Source organism: Rhododendron vialii, chromosome 12a (genome assembly GCF_030253575.1).
Source record: "Rhododendron vialii isolate Sample 1 chromosome 12a, ASM3025357v1".
NCBI classification, from domain to species: Eukaryota; Viridiplantae; Streptophyta; class Magnoliopsida; order Ericales; family Ericaceae; genus Rhododendron; species Rhododendron vialii.
The window spans coordinates 1,568,227-1,581,781 of record NC_080568.1 but is presented as its reverse complement, the minus strand read 5'-3'; the positions used below and the strand labels follow the sequence as shown (position 1 = coordinate 1,581,781).

General features: G+C 38.1%; 1 protein-coding gene, 1 non-coding gene and 1 pseudogene across 2 annotated transcripts; all 3 read right to left on the bottom strand.

Moving 5' to 3' along the window:
• Nucleotides 1-2,036: 2,036 nt before the first annotated feature.
• Nucleotides 2,037-5,094, bottom strand: LOC131311556 (uncharacterized). The gene is made up of 5 exons (XM_058339051.1): nt 4,897-5,094; nt 3,357-3,443; nt 2,791-2,994; nt 2,549-2,716; nt 2,037-2,356 (listed from the first exon to the last, which is right to left on the bottom strand). Exons 1-5 carry the CDS (start codon nt 5,092-5,094, stop codon nt 2,045-2,047), a joined length of 969 nt encoding a protein of 322 aa, XP_058195034.1. The 3' UTR covers nt 2,037-2,044.
• A 3,670-nt stretch (nt 5,095-8,764) lies between these two features.
• On the bottom strand, nt 8,765-8,947 carry LOC131312213 (U2 spliceosomal RNA; annotated as a pseudogene).
• Nucleotides 8,948-12,944: 3,997 nt separating this feature from the next.
• Nucleotides 12,945-13,142, bottom strand: LOC131312211 (U2 spliceosomal RNA). Its single transcript, XR_009195782.1, has one exon. It is a non-coding gene; the product is annotated as a U2 spliceosomal RNA (small nuclear RNA).
• Between the last annotated feature and the right edge of the window lie 413 nt (nt 13,143-13,555).

Below are 13,555 nucleotides of genomic sequence, written 5' to 3'. Positions count from 1 at the left end.
GACCTGCCCCGGACACTCCCGAACTCCAATTTTCTCGTGGTTTGAACCGTTAGAAAACTTGTCCAATTTCCTTTCTATCCCAAGTAGTTTGGATAAAAAATAATTTGTATATCTAATGAAGTGACCATTTTATCCTCGATGGGTCAAAATATGATTCGTTCCTGCAAAATGCGTGTATGTTTCTCATTTTAAATTGGATCAAGACCCATTATATATCAATAAATAGTATTTTCAAAGTACTAAAAGATGGCAGGATCCAACCATAAATGGTTGTTGAACATATAGTTTCTCTTTTCCCACATTGAACCAAGCGATATTCTTGCTTGCGATTGGTAATTTTTTGGAAGCATCAATCTGAATGATACATTGTTTGGGAGACTTTTATGTTTACCCGGCCATTCCACTTTGTAACTCAGGGTTGATTACAGTTTTGGGATACACATACACATGAGACACGATGAAAATGACAATACGAATTCTTGATGAGGCGGATGATTAGTTGTGCATCTACTTTGATTTTTATCATCATGTCCGAGGGAAGTGCAAAGGAACTCTCATTTGGGAATCATGGCCAAACAAAGTAGGACCTAGAGTGGTTGGGGCGGAGGTTTTGTGTGACTTAAGAAAATGAAGCTCGTTACCGTTTAACTTTATAAATTCCCTTCTATGATATAATAAGTATTTACTAGCTAGTCTATAACACACGTCAGAAACTGTAACAACGGCAGAGAAGAGTCTGTGCTTCATTGCTAGAACATAATTAACGTAAGTTTGATTCCATTGGACACAGTCTGGATTTCAAGCAGCAGTTCTTTTGCTGGGATAGCTACTACAACAATACTGCCTCACAAATTCACACCTAAAACAATCGATGCAGCTCAACGATCGAGTAAAACACTCCCAATGCGAGCAGTAATGCACCAGTTAGCAGTTGTGAAGAGCAAGAAAGTCAGCTCTTGAATCATATACTTTAGTCTCTTCTAGTGTTTAAAACTTGATAAAGGGCTGTTAACATGTGCAAACTTGAAAAGAGATAAAAACCTAATATCGACTCTATAACACCCGAAAATAAAGCAACATGGCTCCCCTACAACACTCAAAAGTCAAAGCCCATAGCATATTATAAGCCTAATTCCACTATCCCCTAAAGGGAAAAGAAAAAGACAAGTAGAAGAAAAACATAGACGCACATACACGCACAGAAAGAGACTGTGGAATTGAAAAAATGTTAATGCATGCTATCAATTGCTGTGTTGGGCCCGAACATACGGAGCTTTGCCCTTGCTTTAATTGGGTCACCGCGAGTGGATGGTGGGATTGATTCCCCACATTAGTCAGTTCATTGGGGCCGGATACCGGGTACTAGAAATAACTACTGAAAAAGGTAAAAGAACTATTTTGTCTCACCATAAGTTTTTCAGCTTCTTCATGCTTTCCATTCAATTGAAGTTGCAAGCTTTTGCAGCCAATTGGTTTGCACTCAAAGGCCTATTAATGGGCCGGATCCAATCCGGATCCGACAGATCCGAATCCGGATCCGACAGATCCGAATCCGGATCCGACAGATCCGAATCTGATCCGGATCCGAAAAGATCCAAAATCCGATCCGGATCCGATAAGACTCGAATCCGATAGTGGTAATCCGGATCCGAAAACTTAGGATCCGATCCGAATCCGATCCGAAAACTTTTTTTACTTCAAAATTTTAGCAAAAAAAAAAAAAATTTTTTTTCAAAAAAAAATATTTTCCGAAAAAAATTAAAATAAAAAGTAAAAATAAAAATACAACTTCTTAAACATTTTTTTTTCAAAATTAAAAATTTACTGTTTTTTTTTTAAATTTTAAAAATTAAAAAAAATAAAGTTCGGATTCGGATTGATAACGGATTTAATTCGATCCGATCCGATCTGTATTTGAATTACCGGATTCGGATTATCGGATTTCGGATTGACATTATCGGATTCGGATCCGGATCGGATCGGATTTTTCAGATCGGATCCGGATCGGATCCGGTCCATTGACATGCCTACACTCAATCCCTCGTTAAAGTTGATCCAAAAAAAAAAAAAAATATCCCTCGTTAACAACCGTAAAAGATGCACTAGGTATTGACTCTGACTCTACTTTTTTCTCTCTGTTTGGAGAGACAACAGAACCTTCAGGTTCATCATCCTTCTGACGAGTAACTTCATTCATAGAGCTTCCATCATTTGCAAACTCATTTAAGCTTGACAATGCACTAGAGATAAGGCCGAAATCCTTCTGCTTGCCCCAAGATAAAGAATCATGAAGTTTAGGCACTTTCATCTCTGAACGACAACAAGATACATCCCGCAGGTTATCTACACCAGTATTCTAGATATAAATTACAATATGCAAGTTAAAAAGAAGACAATATCCTTGTATCCCCAAAAAGTAAAACAAAGAATATCAACTTACTTGAAAAAAGAACCAAGATTAGATGACTATGCTAAACAAAATGAGACACACTTGGCCAATGTATATGTAAAAGTTTTTAGCAGCATAACTTCATTAAGATCTAAGTACCTTGCCAGGTATCTTTTCATTGTGATTCTCCACAATTGTTTGGTGTTCCCCCGTTAAGCCCCTCTTTCTATTGTTTATGGCATGGAGGTGAGCACGAGATGAAGCAGTTGTACGAGATGCCACAGAAACCGTTAGTTGACCCATTGATCCCCACCGCTCTTCCACAACCTATACAATTTAAATGGATGGCATAAAATTGGTAAATGCTTAGATATTTAAGTCCAAAATATACAAGATCTTACCTCCTTAAAATTCCATCCTTCTCGGGCCGCCTGCTCTTGAGCATGATATAGGGCTTTTAATCTCCAGCCGGCACCCCCGTCTCCAACAACAGAAGAAGACATATGTTGGTCACCCCCAGCCTTTTTCCCGTCTTTGACTTCTGGATAACCAGATCCATTATTCTTCAAATATGGATTCAATTCTTTGGGATGTTCTCTCTTTATCTGCTCCAATAAGCAAAATTTGTGTGAGTCACAAAGAATCAGCGTGTGCTCTGGTATGGGAAGCAGCAGAAGACAAAAGAAAGGCTGGTCTGAATAGGATAGAGTCATAGACGTCTCCGAGATGATCAAAGTAGCCCACCTCACCTTCCTAACCAATGAGATCTGCAGCAAAATAAAACCCAAAGGCGAAGTAGACAAATTCTCCATCCTCCTAGAACATCAAAAGCTATTAAATTTTCTCCTCCATCCAATTTCCAGTAGGATAGGTATGGCAATTTGCCGAAGGCATTGCTTCAAGTGCAAAGAACAAAATTCTGGATGAACTGTGAGGGTTTACAACAAAGTTGATCGAGAGGGCATACCTTCTCAGCCTGAGGTTCCTCTAGCTTATCTGAAGTCGTTGCACTTTCTCTCTCAATGTTGTCTTTAATTCGGTCTACGCATCCACTCTAATCCCATATCCTTTCTCACATTATTGTACTTTCTTCAATACATATATAAAATTTGTGCCTGTCAAGCAAAAACACAATGTGGAATAAGGAAATGGTACATCTTTAGTTCTTTTAGCTCTGTATCACTTTTATGATCAACACCACCCTGATCCAGACACCCAGCAGATATTTCCCTCTATTTTGTTCACTAAATCAAAGATCCACCAAGCTGTTAATCCAAATACCAAACAAAGGAAGCGAAACCAACAATGCAATATTCATATCCTGTTACCCAGAAACGGAATCAAAGGTTGCCCCCCACATACACACACATACAAATTTTAATAGTATTAATAATTCACATGGCGCAAGGGGTACCTAGCTATGGGAGAGAAGTTGTTCATACGTGGCGATTCCAATGGTCCTGTAGGAGTTAATAGGCAAGAGTATGAGAAAGTCTATGGTGGTTTTGGGTTTGGTGACCAAAATGAATCTAGTAGAAGTATTTTGGATCACAGTGCTTTTGATCTTATAGTTGTGAACGCTTTTTCTAAGAAGAGAGAGGAACACCTAGTAATTATCGTTAAGAGCAGGTCTAGAAGAAGTTAGATAGATTACTTTTTGTTAGAGACACTCAACATTTGAAATGCGAAGATTGCAAGATTATCCCTGGAGAGTGTCTAGCTACTGCCAGAACATAGACTTATGGTGTTAGATATTTGCCCACGAACTAGACGGTGGCATCTTTCTTGTTGTTCCTATTTCGGCCCCTGCGTTTACGAAATCATGATTCTGTCCTTGCTGGTACCCGTATGCAAACAGAAAGATTCAAACTTGTCTTGTTTTCTTGCATTGTCCAAATGAATTAAAAACAAGGGAAGAAGAGAACTTTAATCGATGTGATATATAATAATAATAATGTTAAGTGCAATAAAGAAGGAGAGCTTACGTCGTGTGATTTTGAAAGAAGAAGTTGGGTTTTGCCCAGAACTGAACGACAATTTTCTTCCTGCAAAATTTTTTGCAGCTGCAATAATCTTTCTTCGTTGCGTTGATTCTTTCTGGTTTTGGTCATCTAGGGAAGAAGAAGAAGATGAAAGAATTACACTTGGCCACAAACAATTACTTATGGCCTCAAATTATTGAATGTGTGATTACTACACACAATTCTATTGTGTTTTACATGCTCCTTGACCGCAGAGAATTACACTTGGCCGAAAACAATTACTCTTGGCTGCATCTAATTACTCGTGGCCGCATGTTATTGAAAACATGATTACTACGCATGATTCTCTTGTGTTTTACATGCTTCTTAGCCACGTTGAATTACACTTGGCCGCTTCGAATTACCATGGCCGTGTTGAATTACAATTGGCCGTGTCGAAATACATTCTCTTGTGTTTTACATGCTTCTTGGCCGCTTTGAATTACTCATGACTGCTTCTAATTATGCTTGGCCGCGTCAAATTACATTCTCTTGTGTTTTACATGCTTCTTGGACGCGTTGAATTACATTTGGCCGCTTCGAGTCACTCGTGGACGCGTCGAATTGCACTTGGCCACGTCGAATTACATTTTCTTCTGTTTTACATGCTTTTTGGTTGCGTTGAAGTACACTTGGCCACGTTGAATTACTCGTGGCCGCAAACCTTTTTGTAATCGTGTTCATCAGTCACGCTTTTGTACTAAAACTCCCAGCCACAAACTGGCCAACTTTTTTCAATTGAAACTCTCTCCCTCTCTGCCTTTCAAAAAAAACTCTCCCTCTCTCTCTCTCTCACACACACACACACTTGTAAGGTTTGAAGTACTGTGTTGTGTGAATTGTGAAATTCCTTCTCCACGTGTTTTCTTTTCTTTTCTTTTTATGTGAAGGTATGGAAGTTTAATCTACGAATCTGTTGGATTGAATCCCTTCCTATAGATACTGGCTTCTCGTGCCTCTCTTATGCTTGAACAACTCTTGGAATCACTTTGTACGGGCTTCTTATGTCTCTCTTATGCTTTAACAAAAAAAAAGACTCTCCAGAGGAGCACTCCTTTGATCTCGACTCCCTCTGGTTATCTCTCACCCTCACCACAAATCTCGCCTTGGGAGAATCCTGATGATGAAACGGTTTTTGATTATTTAATGAAGTGTGGAGAGCCCAATAAACCTTGTGGACACTCTTAGAGAATGAACGAGTACCATAGAACTAGGGATGTGTGTGTCAAACATAACTTGGAATGTGTAAATGGGCGTGAAAACGAACTTTAGCCTTTGTCGTTACAATGATCTTTGAATCGGTCTCCCTTCGACCAACTTTTTATAAATAAAATTTCATTATTTTTATTGGTCGTTTCCATCATCTTTTAATAAAGTTAAAACTTTATTTATGATTAAATAATTGGTCTTAATCAGATTTAAAATAAAAACGATACGAGCGTTTTATTGAAAGAATTTGTTTTTCGACCAATTGAGGGTAAAATGATCATGTATTTTGATGTTTAAATTATTTTTCACTAGAACCAATTTGGTAGGAAAATAAAATGGACAAGCCTTCTAATGGTTCAATCCATGGGCAAATTGGAGCTCGGGAGTGTCTTGGGCAAGTCCGCAGAGTCGGACTTGTTTGCAATGTTCAGAATGCGCCCGGGCGCAAAGGAGTGCGCCTGAGGCGCAATGTAATGCTACATAACATGTTAAACTTTGCGGACTTATCCCGGATGCTTCCGAACTCAAATTTTCTCGTGGCTTGAACCGTTAGAAAGGTTGTCCAATTTAATTTTTATCCCAAGTAGTTTGGATAAAAAAATCATTTGTATATCTAATGAAGTGACCATTTAACCCTTGATGGGTTAAAATATGATTCGTTCCGGCAGAATGCGTGTATGTTTCTCATTTTAAATTGGATCAAGACCCATTATATATGAATAAGTAGTATTTTTAAAGTACTAAAAGATGGCGTGATCCAACAATAAATGGGAGTTGAACAGATAGTTTCTCTTTCCCCACATTTAACCGAGCGATATTCTTGCTTGCAATTGGTATTTTTTTGGGAAGTATCAATCTGAATGATACATTGTTTGGCAACAACTATAAATGTGTCTTGAATCAGAATGATGGATTTCTACTTGAAATGTTGGTGCATTGGTATGCCTCTTGGCTGTTTTATGAAAAACTGAACGTCTATTTCAGTAGTTCATTGAGTACATCAAAAAAGAAAAACGTATTGAATGCTCCCAAGGCGCAATTCATATGCGCCTGCATTACAGAAAGGGAAAAAATAGGATGTGCCTAGGGAGCAATTCAATTGCGCCTGAGACACATTACAAAATAGAAGAAATTCTGGGTGTGCCCAGCCGGGACGCGACTTAAATGTGCCTTACGAAAAGAGTGCAAATTAATCAGGATGCATGCCCTTGGCGCAATTCAAATACGCTCGAGGCGCATGTGATGCAAATTTTATTTGATTGGCTCGTTTCAGTCTTGGTTGGCTGGTGACAATAAAAGTCCAGCCTTTAAAAATTAATTAGTGTAAGGATTTTTCAAGCAAAAGAGACGCACAAGAAGCCAGTGCTAAGGGTTTTCTAGAGTTCCATCCATGAAGATTTCATTGAACAAATTAAATCGATCTCCAATTGACTCACTTCACTGAGAATTTTATATGGAATGTAAAATTACTCATCATCAAATTATTTCTCATCAATGGCGGCATTCTTTGTTGGTTATGCTTTCTTTACAAGAAAATCAGCTAACTAGCTAAAAGGCCTATTCTCAATTAAAATGCAAGTTGACAATATCTTGATTTCTTGGTACAATTCAAGACATGATATTGTGGAAGTTAACAATTATTTTAACAAACTGTAAGGTGAAGTAAGGCCTAGCAGTGGGACTGGGAGTACATTGACCTTGTGTAATATCCCAGCTTCTGGGAAGAATGTTAATCTTTTTCAAGGCAAAATGTCTGATTTTGCGATTGAAAATGGACTTCCTCACAGTGTTTTCCAAACTTCATTGTTGGATTTTTATGCAAAGTTTGGGGACATGGAGAACAACATTACTTGGAGTGCTATTATATCGGGTCTTATTGATGGAGAGCTGATATAATAAGACCATGGGCTAGGTTTTGAAGCCCTGCAATTTTGTTGTCAAGTGGCGGAAGAAAGAATGCAGACGAATAGTATGACCTTCTTGAGCTTATTATTTGCTTGAAGGCTGTAGAGTCGTTTATGCCATGAAATGGAGATTCAAAATGGGAAGCTCAACGAGGATTTGTTGGGTCGGTCATGGAATGGGCATTTGGTATGATTCTAAAACTAGTGACTTCTCCATGTGGTAGGATTTTGGGAGCGCTATTGGCAGCTTATAGAGTTCATGGGAACCAAAAAATGAGGGGAATATGTTGCAAAATGGCTCTTATATTTGGAACGTAAAAATGCTGGCTAGCTACGACACTTAGTAAAGTTCAAGCTGTTGCTGAAAGGTGGCATAGAGTTGAAGAAGTACAGAGAGTAGCCAAGGTGGAGCTGCGTTGAAGCCTAATGAACAATCCATGGGTTTGTTTATGGAAATCAATCACACCTTCAAATTCTTGAAATCTATGAGCCACTGGATGTTATATGAAGGAGTCAAATTGCTTCAACAGAAAAAAACTTAATGCTCCCAACGTGCAGTTGAAATTGGCGTGAGGCGCCCTACAGAATGAGAGAAAATAGAATCCGCCCGGGGCGTGATTCAATTGCGCCTGAGGCACATTACAAAAGGATAGAAAATGTGAATGCGCTCGGGCGCAACTTAAATGCCACATGTGATGCAGCAAATATTTTTAATTTATTTTTTTAACTGTGTTTTTCTGCCTGAAATGGAGCGAGACTAAAAAAAGGCACCCTTCAAACATTATAACGATTTTTGAAGCATAAGAGAGGCACAAGAAGCCTGTACGAAGTGACTCCAAGGGTTGTTCAAGCATAAGAGAGGCACAAGAAGCCAGTATAAGAAGGGATTCCAAGAGTTCCATCCATGAAGATATGGACTTATTGAATAGCTTGGATCTATCTCCATCCAAATTACTTCACCAACAATCTCATATAGTAGATTGTAAAATTACGAATTGAGAGTGTGAGGATTGAGTGTGCAAGTACAGTGTAAGACTTGAGAGCGGGAGTGTAAGACATTAATTTGAAGGATTTAAAACTAGATCGGCTGATTGATGATCCGCTTAATAGGTAAAGAGACTAACCCTGTAATTAAACAGTGACAAAAAACTAGCACTTCTCAATTATACAGATCCGCATATGTTTAGCCAACTAATTTGGTTCTAGGCCCGAAGTAGCAGAAACATTTGAACTTGGTTTGGTTGGGGTGCTCCAAGCCAAAGCAATAGTGCAACACCAAGGCAATGCATTAGAGGCCCCAGTAGTAAGCTACTGTACGTAGTGGACCCTCCCCTCAAAAAAGTATTAATTTAATCAAAAGGGAACCGATGGCCCATATAATAGATACTACACTTGATCTTTTGCCAGAAGGCCGAGAAAAGTATGTCTTCTCTTCTCTTGGGCTACCTATTTTATAGTCAAGTTTTCTCTCCTCATTTTTCTAATTAGTTGATGTGGGAAACAAACCCCAAAGTAACAAACTGGGTTTTGCTGCTTTTACACATATTCTGCTTGATTTGTGCCGTTAGTTTGACTCGGTTGTTTGAAGCCTCTGAGCACCTAGTGAGTCCTTGTGTCCACCAATTAGATTGTAATTGCAGAATCTATTGAGTATCAGATTGCTTGGGATAAAAATCCCCCCCCCCCTTAAATTAGCCCTTTAGATATCTAAATTTGCCCTCTAAATTGCCCAATAATGAGTTCAATATGCAGCTCTGTATAGCTTAGAATGTGATTGAGTTAGTTCTAGCTTCAGGATGTCTTTGCTACCCTTGGAGTTCCCTTTGTTCTGCTTTTAATCCCTATAATTCCTCTCTTCTTTCTATTTTGGATTGGGCCTTGTCAAGTACATGGCAGGTTTTTGTGTTGGACTCTCAAGGGTATCCAATATCCCCTTGGTCCATGTAATTCAGTTTGTTTTTTTCTCAATGAAAAGTAACTTACCAAAACAAACTTGTACTAAAGATCATTGAGTGGACTTGTGTAGCACGTCCAGGATCAAAATCAAACACTCACACACGAATTCAGAGAAAACTTAACTATTATTGGATCAAATGCAATAACATTACAAAAAAAAAAAAAAAAAGACACTCTAGAGGAGCACTCCTTTGAGCTCGACTCCCTTTGATTATTTCTTACCCTAACCACAAATTTCGCCTTGGGTGAATCGTGATGATGAAATGGTTTTTGATTATTTAAGGAAGTGTGGAGAGCCCAATGAACGAGTACCATAGAACTAGGGATGTGTGCGTCAAACGGAACTCAGAATGTGTAAATGGGCATGAAAACGAACTTTAGCCTTTGTCGCTCCAATGATCGTTGAATCGGTCTCCCTTCCACCGACTTTTGAAAAATATAATTTCGTTATTTTAATTGGTGTTTTCCATCATCTTTTAATACTGTTAAAACCTTATTTATCATTACACAATTGGTCATAATCCGATTTAAAATAAAAACGATACAAGAGTTTTATTGAAAGAATTTGTTTTTTCGACCTATTGAGGGTAAAATGGTCATGTATTTTGATGTAAAAATTAAATTTCATTGGAACCAATTTGGTAGGAAATTAGATTGGACAAGCCTTCTAACGGTTCAATCCACTAGAAAATTGGAGTTCGGGAGTGTCTGGGGCAAGTCCGCAAAGTCGGACTTGTTTGCAATGTTCATGATGCGCCCGGGGAGCATTGTATTGCGCCTGGTCGCGAAGGATTTCGCCAGAGGCGCATTGTAATGCTGCATAACATGTTAAACTTTGCGGAATTGCCCCGGACACTTCCAAACTCCAATTTTTGCAAGGTTTGAACCATTAGAAAGCTTGTCCAATTTACTTTCTATCCCAAGTATTTTGGATAAAAAATCATTTGTATATCTAATGAAGTGACCATTTTACCCTCGATGGGTCAAAATATGATTCGTTCCGGTAAAACACGTGTACGTTTCTCATTTTAAATTGGATCAAGACCCATTATATATCAATAAATAGTGTTTTTAAAGTACTAAAAGATGGCGGGATCCAACCATAATTGGGAGTTGTACATATAGTTTCTCTTTCCCCACATTGAACCGAGCAATATTCTTGCTTGCAATTGGTATTTTTTTTTTGTAAGCATCAATCTGAACGATACATTGTTTGGCAACAACTATAAATGTGTTTTGAATCAGAATGACGGATTTCTATGTGAAATGTTGGTGCATTGGTATGCCTCTTGGCTGTTTTATGAAAAACTGAATGTCTATTTCAGTAGTTCATTGGAGTACATCAAAAAACAAAAATATACTGAATGCTCCCAAGACGCAGTTCATATGCGCCTGACGCGCATTACAGAAAGGGAAAAAAAATAGGATGTGCCCAGAGAGCAATTCAATTGCGCCGATACACATTACAAAAAAGAAGAAATTCTGGGTGAGCCCAGCCGGGGCTCGACTTAAATGTCCCTTACGAAAAGAGTGCAAATTAATTAAGATGAAATTCTGGGTGAGCCCAGCCGGGGCTCGACTTAAATGTCCCTTACGAAAAGAGTGCAAATTAATTAAGATACATGCCCTTGGCGCAATTCAAATATGCCCGAGGCGCATGTGATGGAAATTTTTTTTGACTGGTTCGTTTTAGTCTGGGTTGGCTGGAGACTATAAAAGGCCAGCCTTTAAACATTAATTAGTGTAAGGATTTTTCAAGCCAAAGAGACGCACAAGAAGCCAGTGTGAAGGGTTTCCAAGAGTTCCATCCACGAAGATTTCATTGAACAACTTAAATCGATCTCCAATCAAATAACTTCCCTGAGAATTTCATATGGAATGTAAAATTACTCATCATCAAATTATTTCTCATCAATGGCGGCATTCTTTGTTGGTTATGCTTTCGTTACAAGAAAATCAGTTAACTAACTAAAACGCCTATTCAATTAAAATGCAAGTTGACAATATCTTGATTTCTTGGTACATTTAAAGGCAGTATATTGTGGAAGTTGACATTGACTTTGCGTATCTCAGCTTCTGGGAAGAATGTTAATCTTTTTCAAGGCAAAATGTCTGATTTTGCTATTGAAATTGGACTTCATCACAGTGTTTTCCAAACTTCATTGTTGGATTTTTATGCAAAGTTTGGGGACATGGAGAACCGCATTACTTGGAGTGCTATTATATCTGGTCTTATTGCTGGAGAGCTGATATAATATGACCATGGGCTAGGTTTTGAAACCTTGTAATTTTGTCGTCAAATGGCGGAAGAAGGAATGTAGCCAAATAGTATGACCTTCTTGAGCTTATTATTTGCTTGTAGCCACTCTGGCCATCTAGGTGCAGGCTGTATAGTCGTTTATGCCATGAAATGGATATTCAGAATGGGAAGCTCAATGAGGATTTGTTGGGCCGGTCATGGAATGGGCATTTGGTATGATTCTGAAAATAGTGACTTTTCCATGTGGTAGGATTTTGGGAGCGCTATTGGCAGCCTGTAGAGTTCAGGGGAACCAAAAAATGAGGGAAATATGTATCAAAATGGCTCTTATATTTGGAACCTAAAGATACTGGCTAGCTACAACACTTAGTAAAGTTCAAGCTGTTGCTGAAAGGTGGCATAAAGTTGAAGAAGTACGGAGAGTAGGCGAGGTGGAGCAGCGTTGAAGCCTATTGATCAATTCATGGATTTCTTTTCTTGAAATCAATCGCACCGTAAAATTCGGGAAATCTATGGGCCACTGGATGTTATATGCAGGAATGAAATTACATCAACAGAAAAAAACTGAATGCTCCCAATGTGCAGTTGAAATTCGCTTGAGGCGCCCTAGAGAGTGAGAGAAAATAGAATGCGCCTGGGCACAACATAAATGTGATGCAGCAAATATTTTTAATTTGTTTTTTTAATTGAGTTTTCTAGTCCGAATTGGAGCGAAACTAAAAAAAGATAATCCGTCAAACATTATAACGATTTTTAAAGCATAAGAGAGGCATGAGAAGCCCATAAGAAGTGACTCCAAGGGTTGTTCGAGCATAAGAGAGGCACAAGAAGCCAGTATAGGAAGGTATTCCAAGAGTTCCATCCCTGAAGATGTGGACTTATTGAACAACTTCGATCGATCTCCAACCGAATTACTTCACCAAGGATCTCATATAGTAGATTTTAAAATTATGAATTGATCAGAATGCGAGGATTGAGTGCGGAAGTACAGTATAAGAATTGAGAGCGGGAGCGTAAGACATTAATTTGAAGGAGTTTAAACTATATCAACTGATTGATGATCCACTTAATAGGGAAAGAGACTAACCCCGTAATTAATTAGTTGACAAAATACTAGTACTTCTCAATTACACAGATCTGCATATGTCAAGCCAACGAATTTGGTTCTAGACCCGAAGTAGCAGAAACATTTGAACTTGGTTTGGTTGGGGTGCGGCAAGCCAAGGCGATAGTGCAACACCAAGGCAACGTGTTAGAGATCCCAGTAGTAAGCTATAGTAGTGGGCCCTCTCCTCAAATAATTATTAATTTAATAAAGGGTGAACCGATGGCCCACATATCAGATATTAAACTAATAAGAACAGATACTACACTTGGTCTTTGCCAGAATGCCGAGACCATATTTTTTCAAAAATTTTAAAAACTGTAAGTAAATAAAGTGTGTTTTTCAAAAAATTGTGTTCAAAATTCTTTTATAGAAAACTATTTTTTGCACAAAATCTGTTTTTAAAAACTGTATTTATAGTTTTTAAAATTTCAAAATTATTTGTGTAATTACAATTCTTTGGAAATTTCTCAAAATTGCATTTATAGTTTTTAAGTGAACAAAGTGTGTGTTTTTTGAAAAACTATTTTTTGTTTCGAAATTTTTTTTTTTTGAACTGTTTCTAACATAAACTATTTTTTTTCCCTTCAAAAACCTTTTTTTTAGAAAATATGCGTGAAATGAAGGGAAAAAGTTTGGAGGGCCCATTGGTTTTGATTCTGGGCAAAAAATAACCAATGTGGGATTCGTTGTTAACTTTAGCAACCTCTA